The sequence below is a fragment of the Bos javanicus genome, chromosome 16 (genome assembly GCF_032452875.1).
Source record: "Bos javanicus breed banteng chromosome 16, ARS-OSU_banteng_1.0, whole genome shotgun sequence".
Lineage (NCBI taxonomy): Eukaryota > Metazoa > Chordata > Mammalia > Artiodactyla > Bovidae > Bos > Bos javanicus.
In genome coordinates, this window is record NC_083883.1 from 51,164,013 (window position 1) to 51,183,278 (window position 19,266).

At 58.7% G+C, this 19,266-nt stretch overlaps 1 protein-coding gene across 7 annotated transcripts in view; it reads left to right on the forward strand.

The window, feature by feature from the left end:
* The window catches only part of MORN1 (MORN repeat containing 1), a 49,329-nt gene that overhangs the window by 22,620 nt on the left and 7,443 nt on the right, over positions 1-19,266 (forward strand). For 4 of the 7 annotated variants that reach the window (XM_061382999.1, XM_061382996.1, XM_061382998.1 and 1 more), the window contains 2 exons: positions 13,835-13,968; positions 14,068-14,141. In XM_061382999.1, the coding sequence (XP_061238983.1) occupies positions 13,835-13,968; positions 14,068-14,141 (208 nt within the window). Of the gene's footprint in view, positions 1-998; positions 4,697-13,834; positions 13,969-14,067; positions 14,142-19,266 lie in introns of those variants that run through there. The other 3 variants (XR_009730005.1, XM_061383000.1, XM_061383001.1) reach the window with 3 other exon arrangements.

The following is a 19,266-nucleotide window of genomic DNA, read 5'->3' on the forward strand; positions in this document are numbered from 1 at the left end:
GGGGGTGTGTTTTAGTTAAGGGAGGGCAGTGTCCCAGCCGTGGGGGTCCCACCTGGTACCCCATGTTCTCGACCCTTCTGGGAGGACCTCTGGGTAATTGGAGCTGGGGTCCCCACCGGGCAGGTGCATACTCTTCAATTTAGGGCCTCACATTCTCCTTCGCCCTGGTGATGCCCCAGGTGGGTAGGGGCACAGACTTGCCATGTCCAGGGCCCAAGTCAGATGGAGCAGCGTCCAGACCAAGGCCTGGGTCCCTCCCTCCCAGGGTGGGCAGGGCTGGCTGGTTCAGGGGACCCTTGGTGACCTGGCCCAGGACCCTGTCTCTGCATCCCCTTCTGTTTACGGAAGCAAATTTAGCTGCGTTGTTGTTATCATTGTCGTCATCGGAGAATGTGCTGGTGTTTCTACATAAAGGCCCTCTGCCGGCCCAAGTGTGAGCCCCGCATCAGTGACCATGTGCAGGCCCCTGGACTGGACCCAGCATGTGGGTGTCAAGCCATAGAAAACAGCCTGTGGGGAAGCCGAGGGGTCCGCACCCTCTCAGCTCCAGCCCCTTCAGCGCTCGCGGCTGAGTCACAGGCCCTGGGTGCTCAGCAGGAGTGAATCCATCCCTTTCCGCCTGAACCTCCCTAGGGCTCAGCTCCTCTTCTACAAAATGAGGTGCTCTCAGCATCCGCCTGCAGGACGATGGACTGAGCCCCCCTGCACCCTCTGCCCCGCCACCAGGTCTGGCTCTGGACAGTGCCCTGAGGAGGGAACAGGGCCCCCATCTAGAGGGCAAGGAGGACACTCCTCCTGTTCCTGCCCTTCTTAGGACTCAGTCTGCCCTTCACAGGAGTGGGTTCACGTAGGACCCTTCCAGGTGAAAGTCCCCACCCGCCACGATGACACTCACCCCCTCCCCATACCCCAGCCCCTCGGGCCTGTTGCTAGAGAGCCTGGGTCAGCCCAGGGTGGTGAACACTCTGCATCTGTCTGTCCTGTGGTGCACACTCCAGCTCTTCGGCAAGGAGGTGAGCAGTTATCCTCCAGTGAGAGAAACCCTAAGATAATAACAGAACATCCATCCTGAATGTTCACTGGAAGGACTGATGCTGAAGCTGAAGCTCCAGCTCCAACACGTTGGCCACCTGATGCGAAGAGCTGACTCATTAGAAAAGACCCTGATGCTGGGAAAGATTGAAGACAGAAGGAGAAGGGAACGACAGAGGATGAGGAGGTTGGATGGCATCACTTACTCAATGGATATGAGTTTGAGCAAGCTCTGGGAGTTGGTGAAGGACAGGGAAGCCTGGTGTGCTGTAGTCCATGGAGTCACAAAGAGTCAGACACAACTGAGCGACTGAACAACAACAACAACAATGATGGTTAAAACTTGTGAGTCATGTACACGGTCAGCAGGAAGGAGGGCCCAGGGTTGCAGGGGGTCTGGGGGGCACACAGTCGGACCTAGGACCCTGGTGGGTGGAGCAAAGCCCTGAAATGGCCAGAGGAGTGACCAAGCCTTTCCTAGTTCTGATAAAACCTCCTTTTATGACTATACAGGGATGTGTGTATATATGCTCAGTCTTTCAGTTGTGTCCAAACACATGGACTATATAGCCTGCCAGGCTCCTCTATCCACAGGATTTCCTAGGCAAGAATACTGGAGTGGGCAGCCATTCCCTCCTCCAGGGGATCTTCCTCACTCAGGGATCAAACCCGCATCTCCTGGGTCTCCCATATTGCAGGTGGATTCTTTACCATTGCACCACCTGGGAAGCCCAACGATATGAAGATAGATATCTTTAACTTTTAAGTTTTCTTTATCCCTCCCTCGTCCTGAAGGAAAGCAGAGAGCGCAGTGTTCTGGGGCAGCTCGGCCATAAGAGCAGCACAAACCCGGAGTCCTTTGCACGTGGGGTGAATGTCTGTATCTCAGAACCAGGATACTAAGCCCTGTCCCCCTCACACTCACCCCAGCACAGCCATGACCCTTTCTTGCTTGGTTCTTAGACCCAGACCTTCACTAGGGACCCAAGCCCTTTCTCCAGCCTGTTGAGGGCCCCAGGGGTCTTGGGTGGCTGTCTCTGCCTGTGTGCTCCCCTGGGTGAGGTCTGAGATGGGCAGGACACGGCACAGAGGGTGGCCCTGCTGAGTCTGAGGCCAGGGGCATTGCCGTGGGCCCAGCCCAGAGGATGTCTCTTCAGGTTGCCGGCCGCAGCCAGGATCCCTGCACAAACAGGTCTCAATAACAGCCCAGTGGGTTTCAGATCAAAGATAACCCAGCACAAGTCCTGGAAGAAACTTGAGCCAATAGAACCTCTGAGGTGACTATTCCTACTGAAGCGACTTACAGGGACCCCCCCCCCCAACCAGAAAAGTCCAGTGAAACATCCAGCTTCCCCCCGGAGTTGTGAGCACTACCGATTGCCTGTTGTGACCAGCACAGCCAGATACGGGGCGGCGCTCACCCAAGCCTAGTCGCCCAGCCCCTTGTGCTCACTGGGCAGCCCCACTGTGGTCACCCGTCTCTCAGTGACCGAGGACTCCTGCCTCTGTTTCCTATTCTGCTACTCTGTGCACCACTTCATGGCCCTTGAGGGTTGCACAAGTGCCAGCCATCACTGCCATATTCCAGCTAGCGGGAAGAGGGAGGCATAAGGAGTCGGAAGCCCTTCCCTTCTAAAAAGCTTCCTGGGGTTATCATTCCCATCACCGCTTACACCTCACTGGCCAGAACTTGGTCACAGGACCCCACTAGGCCATGCAGAGACAAGAAACAGTTTGTCAGCTTGGACCAGGTTCTGCTACCAGAGAAGAAGCAGAGGCTGGATATTTCTCATCATCTGCCAAGTGTTTTGAAGCCCAAATCAGAAGCCCCATCATCTCGCTGCACCGCCAGGCCCTGGAGGGCACAGAGCTGGACGGGACACAGGCTGTGGGCAAGGACCTGGGCCTCCTGCCACCTCTGTGCAGGTACCCCCACCTCCCCCCACATCTCCTTGTAGAAAGCAGGCCCATTTGTGACCCCTGCCTGCCCCCAACCTCACCCTCCAGCCCCATGACAGGACTGTAGACTGTGGTTAACGGGTTTGGTAAAATGGGCCGGTGGTGAAGATGCTGATTCTGTTAGACCAGCAGGTACCGAGGGAGATGGTATGGTTGTGCCATGGGGATGTCACAGCCTTGGGAGCTGATGAGGGCCCCCCAGGCCTACTCATTGGGGCAGGCCAGCCAGGGCTGAATGCTGGGGGTCAGGAGCCACCAACCCTGGGCCCTGCCCTGAGCTGAGACCCCTTGGGCGTGTCCAGCAGACCCTGGCAGGGGTACCTGTGACCCTGCTTCTAGAGGAAGCGCTGTGTTCAGCGAGCGGATGGGGAGAGCTGCTGTGTCCTCCTGCCCACCCCCTTCCCACCCTGGAGCACAAGGTCAGGTTCAAACCCTGGAGTGGTTAGGGGTCTCCCAGAGGTCAACTGCCCTGGGAAGGGAGGGAGGAAAGACAGCCCTGAGCAGAAGCCTTGAAGCTGAGGCTGACCATAAGTTAGAACAGAACCTGGATCGTCTTACATTTAAAAGCAGCTTTCCTGTTTCAACTTGTTCTGACAGCCCAGATGTGCATGAGCACAGACCCCAGCCAGCCAGAGCAGCTACAGGGGCTCAGCACCCCTGCGCCCCAACCCTGCACCCCAGACTTCTCTGGGCAGAAGAAAATATAGCCTCCTGATCAGTGGTTCAGAACTGTGGGTGCCCAGGGCCAATGCCTGTTTACAAAGGAGGGGCCACTGGGAAGCACCCCCACTCAGGATCTCACCCCCTACTCCAGCCTCCCGCGGGCCCCCTGCCCTGGGGGCTCAGCCCTCACCTGCCCCAGCCCCAGCCCCAGTGGGGCCAGGCTCTCGCAGATGGTGGGTCAGCACTCTACTCCCGCATCCCGCAGGCAATTAAGAAAACGAACCTCTGAGAACTTGGTTTCCAATTATACAAATAAGTGAAACGAGGAGAGAAAATGCTTTCCCTTTCCAAAGGCCTAATGTCAGTAGTACGTAATTCAAAACTCTGTGTTTTATTATTTTGTTGACATGAAATATTTCAGTTCTTTGATTGTTTTTAACTTTTGAATAGACAAGTTGCTTTTTGTTGAGAATAAAAAACGATGTCATAGACGTGGACTATTGCCAGATATTCTAAACCCTAATTTGGTTAAATTATAGCACCCAGATTTTTGTAACAAAGCACATTGATTTTATATTCAAAATTTTTTTTTATATTTAGTCTCTTAACCTTTTGTAATTCCCACCCACAGCTTTAAATGGTGCAGCTCTTTTGTGTTAATTGTTGTCAGTGGGGTGTCTGCCTCACCCCCCAGTAATTTAAGTCCATTGAATCCTAATGCAGGTGCTGCTAATTGCTAGAGGGACATTGTGAGGCTAGCAGAGCCCGGGTGGCTCAGACAATCCCCTGTAAATTGGATTTGGGAACCTAAAAAAACGCCAAAGCAGGGAGGGAGAACCTCAGATTGCTGTTTTGTTGTCGTCGTTGTTTTTTAATGCACAAAACCCTACCAGGAAATGTTTCCAGTTGATCTGAGTGGCCCTCATTTTCACTGTTAAACATGGTTTTGAGTGTCCATCAGAGGAGATCTGTGAGATGATTTTAAAAATCAAGGTGCCCTTTGCTGCTAATCCAGTCTTGCCAATAAAAGTGACGGAATGCATAGCAGAGATCTGGAAATTTCATTGCCTCTTGGGGTGATAACGCATTTTAATATTAATTGTCTATGGTTAATTATGGCAGAATAGCATGAAAGATCCATATTTTTAAAGGAAAATTTGTGCTATAAATTTCTTGTCTAGGAATTGTCCAGCTAGAAGGAACGTCCCAGGGAAATATAAAAAGATTCCGCGCTGCTTCCAGGACTGATGCTGTGGAGGACAAGGGAAGTGAACTCAGATGGGAGGGAGCTGCCTGCCTGGAGCTGGCATCAGAGGGGTAGGGGCTGCAGGCCCCCGAGACCACAGCTTCTGGGAGCCGGGGCCCTGGCTGGTCTGGTGGTTCTAAGTGGTCTGGGCCCCCATGACTCCCAAGGTCATGAAGAGAGCCCACTGGACGATCCCAGCGGTGGGGTCCTTGCCTCAGAGGCTGTGACCCGGGGCTGAGATGGGGGCCAGGCTGGTGCCGGGTCGCCAGGAGGCTCGTTCAGGTCACCCACGGTTCAGTCCTTTCTAAGGAGACAGGTACACAGCCCTCGGGCCCTGCAGCAATACTGCGGTCTGGGAGCCCACGGAGGAAGAGGAGCCCGTCTGCAGGGCAGTGGGGGCCTAACCTCCAGCGTCCAGCTGGAGCCCCCTCCAGCTCCTCCTTCCCACACTTGATGCCTGTCTGGGGCTGGCCAGGAGCTGCGGGGCACCAGCCCCTCCGTGTGTCTTGCAGCCCCATGGGCATGGGCAGCAGCAGGACTCTGGCTCTGCCTCGGACACCCTATGCCCTTTGGCCCCTGACAGTGGATCTCTGGCAGGTGGTGGAGAGAAAAAGGGAGGCGAGTGTGGACCCAGGCTCCCTGTGCAGCCAAAATCTGGCAGGCCACGATCCTGCACCCATGTGGATGCTCACGCTGGGTGCATCTGTCTCCTTAGAAAGGACTGAACCGTGGGTGACCTGAACGAGCCTCCTGGTGACACGGCGCCAGCCTGGCCCCCATCTCAGCCCCGGGTCACAGCCTCTGAGGCAAGGACCCCACTGCTGGGATCGTCCAGTGGGCTCTCTTCATGACCTTGGGAGTCATGGGGGCCCAGACCACTTAGAACCACCAGACCAGTTTGCTTCCTGGTCTCCCTCACATTCAGATTCTGACCAAGAAGCCAACTGACTAGCCAGTGGCTGCTGGCAGCTTCCAGGATCAGATGGGGTGGGCCTCCCCCTCCATCACCCCTTCTGCCTCCCACCTGGGTGCCCCTCATGGGGCTGCCCGTCTTCTATGGTCAGAGCCCCCGCCTGTCTGCAGCCTCACCCCAGGGGTTCCCACAGGAACAGTTTCTGCCCCCTCCCATTACCCCACTATGTCACCGAACCCATGGCTTCCTCCATCGGCCAAAATGCTGCCTGCAGGCCCCTGTCCACAGGGGACACCCATAACGCCGTGCTGGGTCAGGCTTCTGCACTGACTGACTGAGATGCCGCGGCTGGTCAATGGGTCCCCGGCCTGGAGGGGAGGCACGGGGGCTCGTGGTACAGCTTGTGGTATGTGTGGCCCCTAGGGTCCAGTAGCAGCTTCAACCAGGAGACTGTGGAGGGCGGGAGGCAAGGTGGGTGTCCTAACTTGTCCAGGGCTCCCCGCAAGATGCCAGGACCCAGCTTCTGTCAGGAAGCACATGCCAAAGGCACCGGGGATGAAGGAAGAGGTCTCCTTGGGGGGTTACTGTGGTCCCAGGGGCAGCAGGGCAGGCCTGAGTTGGGCCCCAGGGATGGGGGCAGAGTCAGGACTGGGTGACTAGGAGGAGGGGCCTGGGCCAGGTGAGGGGCTGCACTTGTGGGGGTGTGTGTGCACACGTAAGTCTCTGTACACGCATATGTGTGTGTGTGCATTGGAGGCCTTGCCCTGGGGAGAGTGTTTTCCCTGTGGCTGAGTCCCGTGTGTGTGTGTGTGAGTGTGTGCTCACTCTCGTGTGTGCGTGTCACCGCGCACTCTCACCCCTCAGTCAGGGCACAGTTCCCGGAGCAGTGTGGGGAAGAGGGTGAGTCTCGTGGCCTCCTTGGGTCCCGCCCCCCAACCCCTTTGCCCCCCAAAACCCCCCACCCTCCCAACCCCCCCCCCACCAGCTGCTCCCTGGCGCCTGGTGGCTGGAGCCCCTACAAGCCTTGTCGCAAAGCCTCGGAATCAGCACCTGTTTTTGGCTGTGCTGGGTCTTTCCTGTGGAGCACAGCTGTCTCTCTAGTTGTGGTGTGTAGGTTTTAGAGTGTGGGCTCAGTAGTTGTGGCCCACATGCTTACTTGTCCCATGGCATGTAAATCTTAGTTCCCTGACGAAGGATCAAACCTGTGTCCCCTGCATTGGAAGGCAGATTCTTAACCGCTGGGCCACCAGGGAAGCCCCACTTTTTCTCTTTAAAGGCAGTTTGCTGACTCCATTCCTTCCTTCCTCGGAGCCTAGGGTCTTGTGCCAGCCCTGCCCTGTGCAGGAGGGGGCTGGAGGCAGAGACAGCATGACCAGGCCCCACATGCCATCCACAAGCTTTGCCCTGATGGTCTCCTAGAGAGAGCGACAAACAGCCCTCCACTCTTTTCTGGAAGAACAGAAGCATGTGAGTTCCCCACCTAGTCCGAGGCTGACTCAATCACTCAGAAAGACAAGCTTCTGCCCCTGGAGACCCCAGGCCTCCCCGGCAGCCACCCAGCCTCCCTGCCTGCTGACTGCTCCCCGCAGTGACCCTCATGGTGGAAAGCAGCTGGCAGTTGCCCTGCTTCAGGCCCCTTCATGGCCCCTGAGGCCTCTGACCAGGGCCATCTGAGACCCCCAGGACAGTTGTCATCAAAGTGTCATCAAAGCTTCAGAAATGGCAAGTTCCCAGCATGTAAAAGGACACATCTCTATAGGAGAGACCTCGGGCAAGCGTCCTTGGGCCACTCCTGGGGTCTGGGCCCCACCCCACCCCCACTCCTCCTCCACCCAGGGCGAGGCTGCTGCTTAGCGAGCCACCTGCACGAAGTGAACACACGGGGAACACCCGGGGGCCATTGGCTTCCTTTCAGTCTCTGGCTGAGGACTGGGGAACGGATGGGAACCTGTGGGCTAGTGGGAACCTCCAGGAGCTGCTGCAGTGCTGCACTCGATATGCCAGCAAATTTGGAAAACTCAGAAGTGGCCACAAGACTGGAAAAGGTCGGTTTTCATTCCAGTCCCAAAGAAGGGCAATGCCAAAGAATGTTCAAACTACCATACAATTGCACTCATTTCACATGCTAGCAAGGTTATGCTCAAAATCCTTCAAGCTAGGCTTCAACAGTACATGAACCAAGAATTTCCAGATGTGCAAGCTAGATTAAGTAAAGGCAGAGGAACTAGAGATCAAATTGCCAACATTCACTGGATTATGGAAAAAGCAAGGGAGTTCCAGAAAAACATCTGCTTCATTGACTACATTAAAGCCTTTGATTGTGTGGATCACAGCAAACTGGAAAATTCTTAAAGAGATGAGAGTACCAGACCACCTTACCTGTTTTCTGAGAAACCCATATGTGGGTCAAGAAGCAAAGTTATAACCAGACATGGAACAGACTGGTTGAAAATTGGGAAAGGAGTATGTCAAGGCTGTATATGATCTGCAGCCACCCACCAGGGGAACTGGAGGTTCCACATGCCCACCCCTCCCAGGCCAGGCCAGGCCAGGCCAGGTTACCGTCCCCTGGCTGGCCTGGAAATTCTTGAGTTTGAAAATCTCTTATTAAAAAAAATAAGCTGAGTCCCCCAGCTGGGAAGAGGGCCCAGTTACAGATAAGGCTCTGTGTTCCCCACGCGGAGAATTTATTTCTAGGGCTGAGCTTGGGCCCATGTCTCCACCCCAGGTGCAGGCAGCCGGGACAAGTACAACCAAGATGGAGGGGGCGCCCTTGCAGGGGCTCCTGAGGGAATGCAGGCCCAGCCAGGGCTCTTCAAAGACAAGCTCTGTGCACCTGCCTCCACCCTGGTGGCACCAGCAGAGCAGTAGGCACCTTGACCAGGGCTGGCTGTCCTCAGTTTCCTGCTCTCTAAACAGGGAGACGATGGTGTCTCTTCTGGGCTGAGGTGAGGGTTCCATGTGTGCAAACCACCTGGGAAGAGCTTAGCAAAGGACCTGGCCCCTGGAGAGTGCAGAGTGACCCTACCGTGGAGGTGAGGACAGTCATGGTGGTGGTAACGATGATGATGATGATGGTAATGGTGATGATATGATGGTGGTGATGGTGATGAAGATGGTGAAGTGGTGGTGATGAGGATGATGATGGTGTTGATGAAGACGGTGATGGGGATGATGGTGGTAGAGTGGTGAGGACAATGCAGCAGGCAGAGCTGGTCCTAAGGACGTCTAAGAACTGAGGCCGTAAGAGCCAGGAGGGACTGTCCAGGAGAAGCAGGCTTCACTCCTCAGGGTATCAGCATCCAAACAAGGTGTGGAAGGAGGTCTAGGGAGGAGCATGTTTGGGGTTGGAGGAGCCAGCGGAGGTGAGCAACAGCGAAACTGGAGAAAGGCCCAGGTAGACGGGGACCCTGGGAGATGGGGAGGAGCCAGGAGGAAATGGATGAGGCTCTGGCTTTGTTTTCTGTACAGAAACAATCCCCACTTGGTGAAGGATGCTCACAGCCTAACCTTAGAGAGGATATGTGGCCCAGGGGGTGCCAGGTGGGGTCAGAAAGCAGGACTCTGGGTGGATGTCAGCCATGATTGGGGCACAGTAGCCCATCCACTCTGGTCCCTGCCACACGGACCCACCTGCAGCGTTCTGAGGCAGTTGTGGCCTCAAACAACCAAGACCCACGGCCTTTCTTACTTCCTCCTGTCCTGAACCATCTCCTGGTACCAAGTGGTTCACGGGCACCAGAATTGACTCCTGGCTCCAAGGTCAGGAGGACAGGACTGAGAGGGGCTAGGGGTCCCTGCTCCACTTCTGATCACCTGCGGGGCTCAGGGTGCACTCGACTCTCCCAGCCACACTGCTCACCCCCTCAGCCAACAGGACAGACTGACCTGTCAGATGTCAGCGGCTCAGAGCTGCTCATCCCTGACTCCAGTGTTTCTCTCCTGTCGTCTCCCTGGACAGGAGCATGGGTCCACTGCAGGGGGAGCCCCAGCCCTCGGGCCTACTGCGTGGGAAGTGAAGTCCAGACGGCTCAGCAGGATGTGGCCGCTAGGACGGGTGTTGGGGGAGCTCACCCAGACATCCAGGTTGCTCCCTCCAGCTGGTTCACTGAATGTACATGGAGGAGCCTGGACTGTTTCCAGTGACTGTGGGGGGTGGCACTTCCTCTTTCCTCCCCCTCCCCTTTCCCCAGGAGCCACGGCAGGGCTGAGGAGGGGCCTTGTGGGGAAGGGTCGCTCAAGAGGTTTTTTTCAGATGTTAGGAAACCCTCCCAGGCAAACACCACCGACAGGACCGAGGCCTGGTCTGTGGGGGCAGCTCCGTTGTTCGGGGGTGAGGTCGGCACCCTCAGCCACATCCACAGGTTGGCATCAGGCAGCCCATGGAGAGGGTCACAGGGTAGTGGCCCTGGGGCTGGAGGCCTCTTGGGCAAGGGAGTGTGAGAGTCGGGACTTGTGTGTGCGCATGTACGTGTGTGTGCACACCTGTGCCAGGTGGGGAGGCAGCTGACCGGCTGAAGGCAGACCCTCCAGGCCAGATCCCAGGCCCCAGCAGAGTTGTGTGTGCCCAGGGACAAACGGGGCCCAGAGGGCTGGCACACAACTCAGAGGGAGCTGTCGCCCAGGTCCTGGGCAGCTGGAGAAGGGCAGGGAGAACCCCCAGCCCTCAGGCTGCCTCCCCTGCCCTTGGCCATCAAGACCCAGGGCCCCAGGTGTCCTTCCCGCGTGGACCTCCCTGCTTCCCCTGCTGCCGGCTGCTGGCTGCCCGCGTGTCCATCTCTGTAACCAGCCAGCCCCTTGCTGATGGAGTCTACCCTGAGACTGGCGTGGTGTGTCTGGCCACCAACAGATGGGCCAGCTTGTCCTCTTCAGGCTGATAACCTCCTAGGGGCTCAAGTCTTGCTAGAGAGGAAACGTCCTGCCTGGAGCCAGCTGCCCCAGAGACCCGGGCCCACAGCAGCGGCACTTATTCCCGAGGTCTCTGCGCCTCCTCTGTGTCCTACACAGGTGATTAGGGAGTCTAATTGAGTCGGCTGTAAAAAGATAATTAATTGGCATTTCCCTCCCGGAGAGGTCAAGCTGCCCGCTCTCCCTGGCCAGCTCGGCCTCCTGCTCCCTGGAGGCAGCACAGTGACCTTTATTTTGCTGATAAAGCCGTAATTGATGTAATTAAAATCGACAGAAAGGTTCGGAAGTCACCCCAGAGAGCTGGAGTCGCGAACCTGCTCGCAGGGCCACCTGGCTGGGGAGGCTGCAGAAACGCACCAGGAGCCGCCCCAAGGGCCCCGGAGGCCCAGGCAGGACCCTCGCCCAGGAGTGATGACCCTTTCAGGACACGAGGGGTAGGGGCTCCCTCCCTCTCCTGCAGCATCCTCAGGACTTGGGTACACTTGAAGTGGCCACTTGGCCCACACACACTCAGCCAGGAGAACGGCTAGCCTGTGCCCACCAGGGAAGGCAGTGGGCAGCCAGGGGCCTGGCAGGGTCTCTGAGGCCGAGTCTGTTGTCAGAAGTGGGGTCTTCCCTCCCGTGGGGCACCCACTTCTCCTATGTGTAGTTCAAACTCTCGGGACCAGGTTGGTCACAGGGCAGACAGGGTCAGGAGGGGTCATCACGCCCATAGCAGGGACCTGATTGGGAGGTATGGGCAGAGGCCAGCAGCACCAAGGACCAGAGGGCTCAGCACGGCTCAGCCATGAGCGAGGATAGGACCAGCTCGTGCTCAGGGTACAGGCAGAGATGGATCCATGCGCTGGAGCATGAGGGGTGAACTGAACATCCAGAGCCTGGAACTGAAAGGCTCGGCGGGGTGGCAATCACCAGGGAGGGCAGTGGGCAGCTAGGGGGGTCCCCCTGAGAAGTATGAGACTGGTGAGCGGAGGTGGCTAGAAGTGGCCAGGTGTCTAGCACAGGCAGTGCGTGTCTGTGCGGATGGACACCCCTCCCCTGTCTCCTGTGTCCAGGATCACAGCCCCCAGCCCCAGGCTAGGGTCCACATGTCCCCGAATCTAGAAGGTTCCCTCCTAGGACTGCAGGTAGAGCTACCTATGGGGTTTCAGCTGGACAGCGCCAGGTTCTGTCACTCAACAAAGGGGTCTTGGAGCCCTTCCTCTTCTGTCCCTGGATGGTAAGCAGGCGTCCTGGGGGTCAGGGTGCCCACCCTCGTAGCTTAGGTGGAGGCGTCCTGAGCCGCTGTCAGGGTCTCGGCGTCCCCTCCTGGTCACGTCCGCCTGCGTGGTTTCAGGGTCGTGTGCGCACCCAGAGCACTGGGGTCTCACTCCACGGTCCAGCCTCGCTTCCTCAGTCCCTCTTCACTCGCGGGGAGGACACAGGAGCACCTGTGCTCCGGGCGGCCTGCAGGGTCTGGAGGACTGACCGGCCTCTTCCAGCAGCCCCGTTGGTGCCCAGAGCCGGGGGGCGGCAGCTCGGGCTTAGTGTGGATGTGCATGGACTTGCACACCAGCTCGTTTCCACACAGGCCCCTAGTCCCCAGCCCCCCAATATGGTGCTTTGTGGGCCTAGGTCTGGTTGCTGCCCAGGAGAAACCATGGCCTCAGCAAGCCCAGCTCTGTCTGGGGCCCACTAGCCGGTCACCTTGGCAGAGGACACAGAGTGGGTCTTTACTGTCCAGAGGTGGGAGACGTTAGCTCCCACGAAGCCGCACGGAAGCCGCGGTGCGTTAAGAGCTGGAAACGATTCCGTCAGCAGCGCGTTCCTTTCGCTGCCCAGGACATCCACAGTGCCCGGGCAGCTGAGCTGACAGGAGACAGCGTGCATAGAGGACGTCCTTGCGGGAGCAAAGACTCTGCTTTTATAATGCGCTGTAACAATGAGATTAAGACCCCGCGGAGAGAAATAATTCCCCACCTGTAATTTGGAAATACTTCTGGGGTCCATCTCCACCTCTCCCTGCAGAAGCTAGGCTCCAGGGAAGGGGTGTTAATGCCTGCACCCCAGGGCCCCATCCAGGGTATGGAGGAGAGACCCCTTCACTTGCTCAGACCCCCCGCCCCCGCCGAGGGGGCCGATGAAGAGACACCCCTCCACTCACTCAGACCCCCACCGAGGGGGGCCAATGAAGGGTTCACCCTGCAGAGTCGGCTGGCAGGAGTGTCCAACCACCTCCCCTTGGCCCCTCCCGACTTGTGTACACGTGGGCAGGGCCCTTGGGGCAGAGGGTGGTCAGAAGAACCCTGAGTCCATCCCCATATGAGAGCAAGCCTGATTGATGTGCGTCTGTTTGGGACAGTCTTGGGGTGGCCCTGCACAGCACCACACCGCAGGGGCCCCTGCAGGCAGAAGAGACATGGGGAAGGGGAGGGGTAGAAGCACTCCCTATGGCCGTCAGACCTTAGGACTCCTGGGGGAGGGGCTGGAGGAAGCCAGGGTGGGCGGGGGCCCCAGTGGGGCAGATTAAACCCAGCCCTCTGACGTTCTCCAGCACTAAAGGGTTTCAGGTCCCCTGGGGGGGCAGCCTCCCTTGTGGAGCTGGTGGCTGTGGGCCCTTCCGTGCTCTGTGCTTGCCACAGGTGTGGTCTGACGTCACCACATGGGGTAGCCCTCATTAAGGAGCACGTCCTCCTGTCATACTGTTCAGAAGAGGACATCAGGCTCTGCCTGGCTGAGCACAAGGCCTCTGACCTGGGGCCTGTCCAGGGCACCCAGGGCCTCAGTGGCACAGGTGTTGTGACAGGAGACCCCCTCATCCCCAAAGCACCACCTGCCAGGCCTCATGGTGGACCGCAGACAAAGGAGCATCGAGAGGCGGGGGACCCAAAACCACACCCAGTGGGTCCCTGTGTCTACACCAGCCCAGCCACTCCCCTGGAGATGGCCGAGTGGCCGGCACTCTGGGCAGTAGCGCCAGGCCCCCCAGGGCCCGTGTGGCCATCCACGGCCCAACAACCTCAGCCACACAAGTCCACTTCAGAGAGGCCATAGGAAATGTCCTTTCTGACTTTTGTTTTGTGATACTTAAAGGGCCTTTTCCTTTGTTTTTCTGGAATCCTCTTTCCCCTCAGCCGGGAAACACGAGCCCCGCTGTCCCGGGAGCCGTCGGCGAGCAGAGCGAGGCTGCGTCCAGTTCTCCGACGTCCGCCTTGGGCCCCCACCACCAGGGTACCACGCCATCCTGTTTCTGGAGGGCCTCCATGAGGTAGGGGTGGGACACCCCCGACAGGGCTCAGCCTGACGCTGAGGCAATGCATGAGGGATCTGGGAGCTGAACCCTGCGTCCACCCGCTGCTTCTAAAAGGTGGGCAGCAGGCCCAGAGGCCAGGACCACAGGGGGATGACGCCCATAGCACAAGGCCCACCAGGAGGCAGCAGGTAGGAACACTCATCGGCGCTGGGGTTGCTCTGGCCTTCCCCATCAGCTGGGCCACAGCCAAGCCTCCCAGGTGTGTGCATCCCAGGATGGGGCCCTTCTCCGCCCGCCTGCCCGGTATCCCCAGGGCCTGAGATGACTTGGACGCCATGGAGCCCGGGGCCTGGTCTAGGATGGCGAACTTCCTGCACTGAGGGCCTTGCCTGGGAGCAGGCAGCTGGGTGGAGCCCACCCACGTCCTGCGGCTGTCCACGTGGGGATTCACCCAGGCAGGCCTGAGGCCAGGGGAGCAGAGTAGTCACAGGGGTCCCCTCCCTCAAGGGGCCTGCAGACGCTCTGGCACATGGACAGAGGTCGGGGTCCCCTGGCGGGCAGCAGGCCCTCAGGTGGCAGCACCGTGGCCTGGAGCTTGGTCTGTGTGCCTCCCTTTCTGTCTGTACAGGCCGTCACATACCTGGGGCCACAGCCGCCCGGCCTGCAGGCAAGGAGACCAGAGCTCACCCAGGCTGAGTTCAGGTTTCTGTCTGAAGTAGGCAGGGCTGTGCAGGGGTATTGGGGGAGGCGAGGGGATATCCCTCAGCTGTTCCTTCTCAGGAAGAAGGCTGGATTCCAGAGAAATTCCTGGGAGCCCCCTGCCCCCCACCTCCCCGCCAAGCCCCACAGCTCCAGAGGTTCGGGTGGGACTGATCCTCACCCACCTGAAAGCCCTGAGCACTGGGCAGCCCCCAAGGAGCCACCAGTGCACCCCCATCTGAGGTCTCCTCCTGGGGTGGAACCTGTGAGGTGTGGTTAGGCAAAGCAGACCTGGGCTGGCAATTTGGCCACGGAACCCCAAAGACAGGAACCTTCCTTCTGGAGAAGAGACCCAGGCTCAGGGGAGGATGTGGCCACTCAGGCCCTCCGAGACTCCCACCTCCCACCAAGGTCTGGCCTCCAACCCCAGCATGAGCCCTCGGGAGTCATGGTCGGGGTGCCATGGACACCTCTTACCACCAGCCTAGGGCACACGTGGAAACAGCCATGCAAAAGAGCAGAGGCCGGCCGGCAGAGACGCAGCCACAAAACTCTAGGAAAATGAGAAACGCAGGACAAACGGGCAGGGGGCGAGCGGCCTTGAGCCACTGCATCCGCCAACACTCTGCAATTAGCTTGCTCATTGGTGACGATGACGCCAGCAGGCGTGGGCCGGCTGGGACACTTGGAGGCTGGCACGGGGTCGCAGGCTGTGTGGGGATGCACCGTTTCCAGAGGAAGGGGCCACCCTTCTGCATCGTTCTGAGTCATGCTGTGTGAACTAAATATGAAGCTCATTTCACACAACAACCAGAGAAGCACAGCCTCCAAAAAAGAAAAGGCTCCTGCAAGACACGGAGACCCCACGTTGCCCGGTGTTTCGGTCTCAGGGACGTGCGTGCGCAGCCAAAGGCTGAAACACCCCCAGGACTAACTCACAACACAGCCCAGGCCCAGATGCTCACAGCGAAGCATGTGCTGGATTCAGTAACTATGGCAACTCGGCAGCTGAGACTGATGTGGAAACGTCTGATTTCAGCAAAAAAGGAGGCTTTCACTGTTGTCCTCTTCTGAGAAGACAGGAGCAGCGAGCTCCTCCTCCTGCCGTCCGCTCTGCCAAGGGCTCTCCAAGCTCTTGAAATGCAGTGTCCTCACCCAGGCTGGGACCATCGCAGAGGGTCCCTGTGCTCTGCTGCATTCCCTCATCTCGGCCCAAGGGGCAGGCTGGCCCGTTCTCCCCAGGGAGCCCCTCTGAGCTTGTTCTCCAAATACAGAAACCCCAGGGAGATATTCTCCCAAAGCTCCCGGGTCACCCCCCAACCCCGGCCATGCTGGCTGTGTACAGAGCTCCCCATGGGCCTGGAGTTACCTTGGTTAAAGACACGAGCCAGCGTGGTCAGGCAACCCTGGCTTGGCCACAGCGCCCCGGCCCGAGCCTACCTACCCAGCCTGACCTGCCCCTGAGGCCCCAGGCCAGGCTTTTGCAGCCATAAGCGCCTTTCCTTCCTGCGGGCACTGGTCTCCAGACCTCCTGAATCCAGGCCCAGCTCTGTGCCCCTGAGCCCCCACCCCGATGGGTGTCTGTATGTCCGAGGCTCCCACCCAGAGAAGAGGTGGAGAGCCTGCCCAAGGCCCCCAGGGCCTCCTGATCCACCATCCCCACCACTACTTCCTCACGTGTGTTCAGGCTCCAGTGCCTCACGCCAGCATCCAAACCTGGCTCTGGACCCTAAAAGCCCACCTTTAGGTTTTCTAAGAAATCCATCTTTTCCAGCAACTGGCTCAGGCAAATGAGAAGCACCTGGGTTGCACTGAGAATCCTTGTGAGGTTGTGGATACTTCATTTCAGCTGGGCCTCCTGGGACTTCCTCAGTGGCTCAGTGGTAAAGAATCCGTTTGCAATGCCAGATGATGCAGGAGACGTGCGTTCAATCCCTGGATCAGGAATATCCCCTGGAGAAGGAAATGGCAACCCACTCCAGTATCCTCGCCTGGAGGATCCCGTGGACAGAGGAGCCTGGTGGTTTATAGTCCATGGGTGTCACAAAGAGCTGGACACGACTGAAGCGACTTAGCACACACCAATGCCCGCCCCCCGGGGCAGGATGTTTGCACAGATCTCCCCCATGACCTGATGGGGCAAAGGGACAGTCCTTCTGACCACCTGCAAGGAGTGAGACAGGAGCACGAAGTGCCCAGCAGGGCACAGCCCAGCCCACCCCTGATGTCTGGTCCTCGAGCATGCAGCAGCTGGCACTTAAAACCCTTCTGTTTTCCCCAAAATCCCGCCCATGGGGCCCGAGTTTGTCCACGCCCTGTCCACGGGCCTGAGTTTGGCCATGACCCTGGAGCCTCCAGGCTGGCCTGTGGTTTTGGCCTCTCAGTGTCAGATCCCAAAGTCCAGGAAGGGTGGAAGAAGCCGCTGAATTCAGGTGGTGCCCCCCAACCCCCAGGTGGCCCAGGAGGAGATCAAGGGCAAGCCAGCCATTCCTCAGCTTCTGGTGAGCGAGGAAGGGGTCCAGGCGGCCAACTGCGGGGCTGGGCCCAGGACAGGCCAACCTTGAGGCCCCAGGGCCACCTGACCCTCAGAGCAGGCTCCAGCGGCCCACAGCCTGCATGGCTCCGCATTCAGTCACCGCCTTCCCTGCCCTGCTGCCCCGGGGCCCCCGTGCGTCCTCACCTGGTGACCCCCCAGAGCCACAGGACACCTCACATGGTCACGTGTTAGCTTCACCCATGGTCATCATCAAGGGGTTCCAAGAACAGGAAGGGTTGAAACAGTGTCTCTTCATCCCCACAAGGTCTGGCAAGACATGGGCCCCCAACTTCAGGGCCGAGTGGGTCTTTATTTCACACGACAAGGGCGCCTTTAGGACGGACTTCTGGCCTTTTGTCACGATGTTCGGATCTAATTAAACTACCTTCATGCACGACTGAAGCGACTTAGCAGCAGCAGCATGCTCCCTAAACACAGTGGAGGAAGGGGTCCACTGGGCAGACTAGCACCCTTGGCCTAGGGGTCTGGGCCTTCCCAGAGCCCAGCCGGTGGCCCACCAGACCCCTGCCCCTCCAAAGACAGAATGGTCTTGGGGTGAGTGCCCCAATTTTGGAGAAGGGGTGCCCAGGTACTGCCAAGTCCTGGGGTTCCCAGGCTGGCCCAGCCCACTGGGACCCCTCACCACACAGACCCCAACCCCAGAGAGTCAAGGCCTGGAAGGGGCCTTTTGCGTGCACGACCTGGGAGGGCCTGAGCCCGGGGTTCACAGACAGGTGTGGCCGCCCTGATCTCCTCCTCCCCTGGAAATGGCCTGTGTCCACAGGGCTCCGGCCCTTGCTGGCCATCGCACTCGCGGCTTCGTCATATCTCAAGTCTGGTTCCTGAGTGGCTGGCTCAGCACGATCAGGGGAGCCTGCCCGGGTCGCCCGGCTCTGAGCTCCGGGTTGGGAGAGACGGTGTGCACACGGGGCGGCCCCAGCACCGGGCAGGCCGGCAGGCGGCCCTGCACGGCGCTGCTCCCGAGGCGAGCCCGGGCCCCGCCGCCGGCCCCGCCGCATTCCTGTGGAGACATTCCTGGCATGTTACGGAATTTCACAGCATGACACAGAGCCCTGGCAGTTCCTGACTGACGTGAGACTGTGTCCGCTCGCTGCACAAGACCGACTCCATTTCAGAACCGTGGCCTGGAACCTGCCCGGCCACACAGGGGACTCCCATCAAAACGCACAGAGTGTGGCTCCAGCCGCATCCTCCCCGAAATCCTGAACACAGGCTCCACACAGGAAGACATGCCTGCAGCCCCATCAGCGCAGTGACTGCACTGACCTTGCCCGTAACTGCTCCGCGGAGAATCAGCCAGAGCCTAACACATGCCAGGAACGGGGCCCCTCCCCCACTTGCTCGAAGAAAAATGGGTTTAATTAAGACTTCCGTGATTAGTCATTTAATCAGTCATTAGCCAACACAGATGGAGACAATTTTTTACTTGAACAGATAGTTGATGCCCGAGGCCCACGAACCCCACCTCCACGCAGGGTCGCTGTGACCGCCAAGCACCTAGGACAGGCTCTCGTCCCCCTGAAAGGCTACCCGCCCTGAGCCTGCGTCCTGCCTGCCGTCGCCCTGCCTGCCAAGTCCCAGACAGCGCTGGGGGCACTGGGGACACCAGGGTCCACGAGTCCTGTCTTGAGCGTCAGCACCCCCTCCCCGGTGCACTGGGCCCGGTGGGGCAGGCCTGGTGAGTCCTGGCAGGCAGACATGAGAGAGGTGCACCCCCAGGCGTGGGGTAGGAATGGGGCCCACCTCAGCCCCCATGACTGAGTAAACAGGCAACTCCCCCCACGGCCGCAGGCAGGGGCTGCTGCCTCCCTCAGCCCCCAGGCCTCTCCCTGCACCCTCTGCTTCTGAGAGCCAATTCTGGGCACCCTGACCAGCCTAGACAGCGTATTCAAAAGCAGAGACATCACTTTGCCGACAAAAGTCCCTGTAGTCAAAACTGTGGTTTTTCCAGGAGTCATGCACAGATGTGAGAGTTGGACCATAAAGAAGGTTGAGCGCCAAAGAATTGAGGCTTTTGAACTGTGGTGCTGAAAAAGACTCTTGAGAGTCCCTTGAAC